A 10000-nucleotide genomic window follows, 5' to 3' on the forward strand; every position below is an offset into this window, starting at 1 on the left:
TTTAAATTATATTAATGCTATTACACTGAAGCTTGGACACGTTTTACCACATTAGTTTTGTGTGTGTAATTCATGGTGGTGTTATTTCTAACCGGCCACAGTGAGGAGGTTTCACATAAGCTCGTACGTTTGGGAAATCAGGATTGAGCAGCTGCAGTAGTGTTTGCCTCGGGCTGCTTGAGCGCTGCAGGTGAACAATGTACACTGTGTATATGAGAGAATTTAGATGTGTTTCTGAGAAGGCATGTGCACACCCAACCTCCAGCTCAGTTTAACTTGTAAAGCAGCATCAGAGAATATGCAAACACTTTAGCTGACAGGAACTCGCTTGCCCCTGTTGCTGGCAGCTGCCTCACTCACTCACACACACTCTTGTGTTCATTTACACTTACTCATTTACTTAAAACACTCATTTCTATTCATTTGCAATCACTTACACTCACACACACTCAGTTACTCAGTGATTCACACGTCCACCAGTGAAGCTTTGTGGTGGACACATTCATAAAATAGTGCCAACAGGCTCTGGAGCGGTTGCAGATGAGCTTAAGGTCACCGTGCCTAGTGACACACATGGACACACACATGGATATAAGGGCTACGGAGCATTGGGAATGCATTCTCTAGGTGATGGAGTCCATACAGTCCTCACCGAAATATTCCAACATCTGGAGTTAAGGCTCTAACTGTCTTTCGGGGTGGTTCTGGATGACCTTGGCTGATTGAGAATAGTTTGGACGGTAATGGAGTAGTCCTTTATAACGTTTATGCTCATTATTTTTGGGACGTGGACAGGAATGCGTGAGGTATTTCTGAGCGGCTGTAAACAGAGAAGCTTGTTTGTGCAGTTTGAATAGCTCTCAGATTTCTATACACAGTTCCACTGTCTTCTCGAAGACAAAAACAAGATATCTTGTGCTCACTGGCAGTCTGGATTTGTGTGTGTGTGTGTGTGTGTGTGTGTGTGTGTGTGTGTGTGTGTGTGTGTGTGTTCCTCTGTTCTTTTTTTAACCTTGTGAGCTAGTGCCAAAGGGCCAAAGTGTACAAGCACGCAGTCACACTGAGCTCAGCACACTGTTATGTTCAGTTTTGTTGGTGAAAGGTTAATGTAATAAACACAGGTGATATTTCCCCCTGTGAGTTATTGCTTTTTAGTGCCATCACAGCTGATGTGCTGCGTCACATAACACTGCATAGTACAGAGAAGAAGATATAGCTACATGGAATACAACATGATGGGTGGGCTCTGGACCAGTTGAGACACTGAGCTGGATAGAGGTTAAAGACGATTAATTAATACATTTATTATTGTTTTTTAAATAATTCAATGAATTTCTTTCTGAATATAAATCTTCATGAAATATATTTGGTTTAAAAAAAATTGAGAGAGAGAGGGAGTAGTCTAGATTAATAACATTAGGTCACTTTTAATATTAAAGGAACACTAGGTAAGATTTGGTATTTGGGCTCCTGGGCTCCCCCTACTGTTAGAGACTCTAATTCACTCTTACAGCACTGTCCTGGAATCAAGGACAAGGAGGTTTCCTGCCCTCACCCAAAAGTTTCATAGTGCCTTTCTGCAGTGCTGAGCCCATAGCAGTAACAACAGAGGATCTATGCGCCCTGTTACTGTTCAGTGAAGCATCCCAGTGATTTTGAAGCTGTAATTTTAAGGTAAAAATTCTACTTAGTGTTACTTTAACATTTTTGCTCTAGAACCTTTGCCAAATGTGATTGGTGCTAATCACTGTTGTTTATTCGGAGGCCCTCCCCTAACTGCGATTGGTTGACATTTTTGTTAAGTTCCTTTGTTGTTACTGTAAAGTCTCCACCCACTCCTGCTCCGCTCGCCCGTGGTTTGACCTCACCAGGAAAGCCTCATTCCATAAGGTGACAGGTTTGGTTCCTCAGGCTTTTAACCTAAGAAAACCTGGCCATCTGAATTCAGACATTTGAGTTTTTAGAACACTGCAGTTTCAAAGCTTAAATGCTCAGACATGGCACTGACTGCTTATTTCACTGAAGATATGTGTGCGCACATATAAACAACTCCACACAGACATGCTGTCGAGGATAAAAACTGGATTTTCACAGGAAGATTATGTGAAATGGGTGTAAATAAACTCAACGCCTGATACCTGAGATGTTAGATTTATTTAAAAACCCAGGTGTGATTGAATGGTACACAGTACTGGTTATTATTTTATAGGGTTGTTTTACATGATTATAAATATAATGATTATTATAATTATTGCTGCTTCACATCCCATAATATAAGGACATATTAGCAAATGCAGCTCCGTTATTAATGTTTTATGCTTTACCAAAGGTTGTTTGGATTCTTCATCATATTTATTATGTACACACACTTGTTGTTGCCCGCAGTAATACACATGACTATTCAGGAGGATGATGACTCTCCCATGGATACCAGAATGCGGGAGATAAGATACAGACTGTGTGTGTGTGTGTGTGTTAGGAGGGAGGATCATCAGGGCTCTGCTGATACATTAACAATTAACAAAAAAAAAATTGCTGTGCCATCACTGTCTGATTACATAATTTCATTCAGTCTCATACATGTATGTGTATATTTGGTGTGTCTAAAAGATGGATGTGTTCTCCCTGTGTCTGTGTGGGTTTCGTCCGGGTGCTCCAGTTTCCTCCCACAAAAACACACGTTGGTAGGTGGATTGGCGTGAATGTGAGTGTGTGTGTGTTGCCCTGTGAAGGACTGGCGCCCCCTCCAGGGTGAATTCCCGCCTTGCGCCTAGTGATTCCAGGTAGGCTCTGGACCCACCGCGACCCTGAACTGGATAAGGGTTACAGATAATGAATGAATGAATGAATAATAGATGAATGCATGGTTAAGCAGAGGATAATAGTGTAGAAATAGTGTAGAAGACAGCTCTGTTGTGTGTGCATGTGAACTTATGTCATACACTGATTACGGAACAAAACAGTCTGTTTTTGCACATACAGAACACAGAAACAAGGTCACAGATCCAGCTCTATGAAGCAGAAAAACTTCAAGCCCTCAGGCCTCTGACCCCACTTCTATTCATCAGATTACGCACCTCTGAAGAGTGCGCTTTAATGCATTGCCTTGTAAAAAGGATTTATCTAGCCAATAGTATTTAGTTTGTCAATTAAAAAGACCCCAGCTATGTGACCCCCAGCATTACAAAGCCAAATAACAGACCATTGGATCATTTAAAGCAGGATCTGTCACAGGAAAAACCACTCATCTGCTTGTGTTACCACGCATCCAGCCGCATAGTTCCCTGGGGGATCTCTGAAAGGTGGAAACTCGAATGGGGGAGCCCCAAACAGGAAAACTGGGTAACCTTGCCCTCTGATAAGGGAAGGCCTTGCATGTAGCAGAACCAGAAAATCACCAGAGGTGGTATGTGAATTGCGTTTGGGATTGGGAGACAGCTATTGTTGTGATAAAGACAAAATATTAGTAAAAAAAAATAGAGATAGGCCATTTAAAAAGTTTTAAATCTGGTTTAGTTTTGTTATTTTTACATATTATTTAATTGTATTATTATTATTTTATTTTTTACAGTGATGCTTTCCTCAGTTCAGTGTTAGCGACTAATGCTAACACCAGTGTGTTAAAAACAGAATCATTTTGTCATACTGGAGTTTTCACTGATGTATATCAAACATTCAAAGTTGAATTACCTTTAATATCTAATGTAATTTTTAAACTACACCTCATGTAGTTCATGAAAATCAACAGCATGTGTCATTTTACTATCTAGTGCTTACACTTTGGCACCAGGCTTTGTAAGCAGCTTATTATGTCATTAAGCCAATTAAATGGCCTGTCAGTTGAGACGGTATGAGTAGTACAATTTATCTACAAATCCTGTCAGCCGTGAGCTGATATTTAACGGTGTTTAGACACCGCAGTCCACACTGTACTGATGCTGTACTCAACACAGCCACATTTCACCTGCTCGCTCAACTGAACACACAGAGGCTTACAGCAGGCGGCGTGGGAGAATCAAACACCAACCACTGGGGGGGGGGAGTCGAGCGCTCTGTCGGGATTCACATTTATCTAGGCTTTAAAACATGTATTAGAAATATTTGATAGACTTATTGTAATACGTATTATTCATTATGTCTCAGGAGATTCGGGTCTTTTATGAAGAATGTACACAGGCGGTGCTTGGTGGTACAATACACCCCCCTTTTTTCCTGAAGTGGTACAGCCCTCCTCGCCTCGTAGACCGCGGGGAACATCATTGCTATCATTCGGCAATGTGAAGGGTTTTTCGGCGTTAGAGCTCAAAATTAAACCCTGGCGGCTGCTTTTAAATCGCGAAATGGGGATTTCTGCGGTGTGGAAGAACAGCAGAGAAGAGAAAACCCGGTGCTGAGAGCGTAAACGTTGTCATTTGTTCCTCCGTTCGGCCGAAAGACGTTGTGTGAACGTTATTACCTGTTATGAACCTGACGCGTCGTTCAGTCCACTGCGTGTCGAAGGATGAAGAAGCCCTACGAGGCGAAGAGGCGGAAACGACGGGGGTTTTTATCGAGGAAACAGACACCGGAGCTAATAAAACGACTTCATTTCCATTCAGGTCCCATCAGGATTTTCATTAGGACACACAAGCAGCCTCTAAACGCCTTTTCGTCACGAAGTCTCGTTGTCTGCCTTAGGAAACTGTGTGACTGAGACACCCTTCATTTTCTGGATGGTGAAAGACCGAGGAGGACTCTTCATGGTGCCTGTGTCTGGTTTAATACAAGAGGGGGTTTATTTCTCATAGAAACACCACCCCCCCTCTCTGCTGCTACTCAGCTCTTCTCCAAAGTCGTTCTCTGTGGAGATATCACCATCAAGAGAAAGCAATATACAGCTGTTTTTAACACATGTGGTTTATTTACGTACACTGAATTATATTTTTATCTACTTCTAAACATACAGCTTTTAACGGGTTACAGTGTTGATGGTGAATATGAAGTCAGAAGGTGTTTAATTTACAGAAGACCTTTGGTCGTAGGCCAGATTTAAAATGACCTTTTTTCATTGGAACATTTAGAGCCACCGAATCCCAGCATTCCCAGTTATTTTTTCATTTTATTACCAGCAGTGGATATTTGGTGGTAAATGTGAATACAGAAGGAGGCTTTGAAAGAGACTGAGCAATACAGGATATGGTCATAAGCCTTGTCTGAATTCACAGTTTATGACTTGACTTAGGAGAAAGCTTTAACAGAAAGTGAATTGTCTGAATTCACAATTAATCATTAAGTAGTGGATCTACAAAGCTCCAATCCTAGATCTCATTTTTTCCAATTTTTTGAAAGAAAAGAAGGCTTTATGACCATTTAAAAGAAGACTGGAAAGCACTGGATGCCTCTGTAGACCGGCTGTGGGTATTACTCCAATTCCAGAATGAAGGACCTGTGTCGGATTTGTGGTCGGGAGCTGTGCGGTAACCAGCGCCGCTGGCTCTTCCACCCTGCTGCCAAGCTGCAGGTGTTGCTATCCCATGCGCTGGGGTCCGAGCTGCGGCGGGATGGACGAGGGGAGTTTGCCTGCGGAAAGTGTGCATTCATGCTGGAGCGCATGTACCGCTTCGACACGGTTATTGCCCGAGTGGAGGCCCTGTCTGTGGAACGCCTGCAGAGGCTGCTACTGGAGAAAGAACGGCTTCGACAGTGCATCGGCGGAATGTACCGCAAGCACAATGGTGATGCAGCTTCGGGTGGACTAGAGAAGAACTGTACAGTGGATATGTCAAGCCTCCATGATGCCAAATACTGCGACCTACTCCAGGAAGACCTGATCTATTCAACGTATGAGTCTTGGGCGGAGGATGAAGAGCAGACACTGGAGTGCAGCCACAGCCCCCAGTGCCAGGGTTTGGATGCCAGAAGAAGGTGCCGGGGGTGCAGCGCTCTGCGAGTGGCCGATTCTGACTACGAGGCAGTGTGTAAGGTGCCGAGGAAGTTGGCACGTAGTATTTCTTGCGGTCCATCCACTCGCTATTCGGCTAGTGTGGGCGGCAGCGTGTGTGGAGAGGAGCAAACTACAACCACCACTGCCACCACCACGATGACCACAGCATCAGCCACGCTGGTCCCGGGCAGTCAGCCCAGAGCTTCCTCAGACAGCGACAGGACTTTAGGAGGGAAGGCGAGTTCCAGTAACTCAGTGGAGTCTCTAACCATGACCATGGACGCAGTTGCTCCAGCTGGGGAAGAGGAAAAAGATGGCAAAGAAGATCAAAATTCAGATGCTTTTTTAGAAGAATGCTCCGGTCCCCTCCTGGCCTCTGCCGGACCTGCAGGCAAACTAGCTCTTGCACTTTGCTTCGTTCAGAGTTTCACATACAAGCCAGTTCAAATCCCTCGTGGCAGCAAACTTCCCGTTCTGGTTAAGCCGGTGTCTAAACTGGGCAGCCCTGAGCAGGCCATGAGGGTCCTGTTTGATGGAGCGGACTGTGAGATAGAGGGACCGGAACCCCCAAGGATCCAGCTGGACCTGGGGCTGGAGTTGGCCGAGCTGGAGGAGATGTGGGACGACACGTATGTGGAATACATGCCCTTCCGCTTCCAGAAAGCTCAGAAGAAGGTGAAGTGGTAGCTACAAACATGACATGGTCCTTTATCTACTCAGCTGGAGCCTGCCAAAAAATGAGCAGTGCTTCATGGAGTCGTATAGAGCGTTATATCTTAGTACTCCTTTAAACCCATTATATACAGTAGTATTGTGTGGCTTATAAACTTAACTTAAAAGCATTGACGTCAGGAGAACCACACCTTAAATCTCCATTAATTTTGTCCATCAAGCCTCAGGACAGTAGAATGAATCCTTGAGAGGGAAAGAAGTTAATGTGTGTGTCATGTGAATCAGTGTTTAGATTCATTTCCTTCTCATTAAGATCAGCCTCTCGCTCCCCTGAGGAAGCCTGCGTCAATACTTCTATCAATCAAGAGCGTTACGAGTGTAGAGCTACCCGCCCATTAACAGCAGATTAGAGCTGCTGCTCTTTCCACAACGGAAGCAGGGACTGTAAGAGGAAAGAAGGGTACATCTTATAGGTTTTCATTTTACATCAGTGGCTAATACCCTCACCATAGGGGGCCTGTGTTGAGTTCAGTCTAGTGAGCAAGTCTTATATCACTGCTATCAGTACTTGGACATAAATATCACAGGAAATAACAGAAGCATAAAATATCTACTTCAACGCCTTTCCATTCATATCTCATTGAAACAAAGAGAAGATCTTTTCAGTTAAGAGCAAGCACCATCTCCCATCCTTCTCTCACCCGCAGCGTTCCCTGCTGAGTTTCTCCCGTCCTTCCACGTTAACCCAAAGCCAAGGATACAGCCTTTTTAGTTTAAGTAGGTTAATGTGGAGAGAGTGTGGCCTAGTTGTCACACAGACTGCTGGCGGCAAAACATACCAACAAACACACACACACACTAACTCAGTCTCAGTCATGCGTAGCTCTGTCTCATATTTGTTATTGAAACAGACTGGAGCTGGACTTTATCTTTAAGGGCATATAGCACAGGCAAGTTTAACACTTAAGAGTTACCTCTGTATAATATATTAATATATATTCGTACTTGTGGCAGCACTGATTATCTGCATGAAAAAAATGTGTTCCATTATGCCCCTATTTTCCTAATTCTTGTTAATCATTTATCATCGATGGCACTGTATTAATAGGTAAATAAATAAGCAATATCATAAATGTTACTCTAATATAATTGAGTCTAAGCCAGGAAAAAGGTATTGTGTATTAGCCACCCTTAAATAACAGCGCAGAATACAGTGTATTGAAGGTATTTTGTTTTCTAAGAGGGGTGTAGCATTACCTGTTATTTCTAGGATTAATGTAGACTATTGTAGTGGAGGGCAGGGCTTTGTGTGTGTGTGAGTTTAATGTGTTTGTCTCTCTCTCTCTCTCTCTCTCTCTCTCGCAGGATTAGTAAAACCAGTATTAGTGTGCTGCAGGGTGGTGTGTGAATATTTAAGTAATGAATATATGTCTCTGTGTATGTTGCAGAGTCTGATAGAAGAGCAGCAGTCTCAGCTGAGCCAGTACGAGTCTGCTGCAGGGCAGTGCGTGAGTGAACTGCAAAAGGCTCAGCTACAGGTGCAGTCCCTCCAGAGTAAGATCCAAGAGAGCGAAACCAGCAACAAGGTACAGGAGCTACAGACCAAGACAACTGCATTTTCCGAATCTGACCTGTGTTCAGAGCTGAGCCAACAGTAACACGACCCTTTTATGAATGATGATTTGTGGTACTGTGGGTTTGCTAGTACAGATTGTGATATGTATTTCATGCAGTGTTTTGCTGCTATGTAAACAGACTAAAACCACTATAATGGCAAACTTATAGCTGTGGTTTCTGACATATTCAGTTTCTATTACATACAGCATCATTGTTTCTACGAACCGCCAACATTTCCTATAAATAAACATTTGGGGGCAGATCGTGTTGAAGGAAAGCCCTGAGCTGTTCAGTGGTGTCAGTGTGCCACAGGGGCTGTTGTAGAGGTTCTCAGATTAGTCACGGGGGGTTTCAGTTCCTTGTGATGGATTACGTTTCAATTCAAATACAAATCCAGTTTAGAAAGAAGTGGACGGTTTTTCCTCTGGGGGTTAAACATAATACAACTGAGTACACACTGGCCTTACCTGCCTCTTTAAACCAGTATGCATGTGGGTGTTTCAGAAGCTGCAGGAGAGACTGAGTGAAATGGAGACCGAGCTGTGTTCCATCAGACATGCTGCTCAGAGTCAGGAGAGGACTATCCAGAGCCTCACTGAAAGCCTCACTACTAAAGAGACAGAGGTACACACACATTCAGGCGGTCCAGTCAATCAGTGTAGAGCTGTACAAAGCCTCACACACACATCAGGTTTGTAGTTACATGAACACAAAGTTTAACTAAACCAACTAATCTCAGTCGATACTAAATGATGAGGTTTGGCATAAATTTTCAAGCTGACCTGAGAGAGACACACTGAGATATGCTTTGTTTACTTTTAGGCAAAATGTGGTACATCTTACTCACTCAGTGTGTGTGTGTGTGCTTGCAGACTCAGGAGTTATATCAGATAATAGAAGGACAGAACACAACGATGTGTAAGCTCAGAGAGATGGCCCATCGCAATCAGCTGCAAAACTCACAGGTGTGTTTCTTTTTTTCCCATCTCTCTCTCTCTCTCTCTCTCTCTCTCTCTGTCTCCTCTCTCTCTTGCTCTCTCTCAGTCTCTCTCTCGCGCTCTCTCTCTCTGTCTCTCTCTCTCCTCTCTCGCTCTCTCTCTCTCTGTCTCTCTCCTCTCTCTCTGTCTCTCTCCTCTCTCTCTCTCTTACGCTCTCTCTCTCCTCTCTCTCTTTCTCTCACTCTCTCTCTGTCTCTCTCTCTCTCTGTCTCTCGCTCTCTCTCTCTCTTTCTCTCACTCTCTCTCTGTCTCTCTCCTCTCTCTCTCTCTTACGCTCTCTCTCCTCTCTCTCTTTCTCTCACTCTCTCTCTGTCTCTGTCTCTCTCTCTCTTGCACTCTCTCTGTCTCTCTCTCTCTCTCTCTCTCTCTATCTTTCTGTCTTCCACACACAAAAATAATATAAAATAAAAATAATATGTGATTGAAATGTTGAAACTGAGAAAGGTTATAGTTTTTTGACCAATATTTGCTCATTTATAATTTTAATGCCAGCAAAACCTTCTAAAAATTTGGGACAGGGGAATGTTTACCACGGTCTTGAATCAAATCTTCTTTTAAACAGTGTTCTGTAAATGTTTGCTAACGGAGGAGACCAGTTGCTGTCATTTTAAAAGTGGTGTTGTATGTTATAGTGTTTCAAAGGTTTCAGCTCCTCAGATGTTTGTCTCTTGGAGTGTTTTAGTTTCATAATAAACAGATTATTTTCAGTGGGTGACAGGTCTGGATTTATTTAGCGTCCAGACTTTTATCCAGGAGCCGTGCTGTGGTAATCCATGCAGAATGTGGAATA

The 10000-nt window shown here is 43.4% G+C and overlaps 1 protein-coding gene across 4 annotated transcripts in view; it reads left to right on the forward strand.

Moving 5' to 3' along the window:
- Positions 1-10000, forward strand: part of LOC136679672 (myomegalin-like) — a 76661-nt gene that overhangs the window by 34734 nt on the left and 31927 nt on the right. For 3 of the 4 annotated variants that reach the window (XM_066658320.1, XM_066658322.1, XM_066658321.1), the window contains exons 1-4: positions 4284-6598; positions 8044-8181; positions 8717-8836; positions 9085-9177. In XM_066658320.1, coding sequence (XP_066514417.1) covers positions 5417-6598; positions 8044-8181; positions 8717-8836; positions 9085-9177 — 1533 coding nt within the window. In that variant the 5' untranslated portion in view covers positions 4284-5416. Of the gene's footprint in view, positions 1-4283; positions 6599-8043; positions 8182-8716; positions 8837-9084; positions 9178-10000 lie in introns of those variants that run through there. The other variant, XM_066658323.1, reaches the window with a different exon arrangement.

The sequence above is a fragment of the Hoplias malabaricus genome, chromosome Y (genome assembly GCF_029633855.1).
Source record: "Hoplias malabaricus isolate fHopMal1 chromosome Y, fHopMal1.hap1, whole genome shotgun sequence".
In the NCBI taxonomy this organism is placed as follows: Eukaryota; Metazoa; Chordata; class Actinopteri; order Characiformes; family Erythrinidae; genus Hoplias; species Hoplias malabaricus.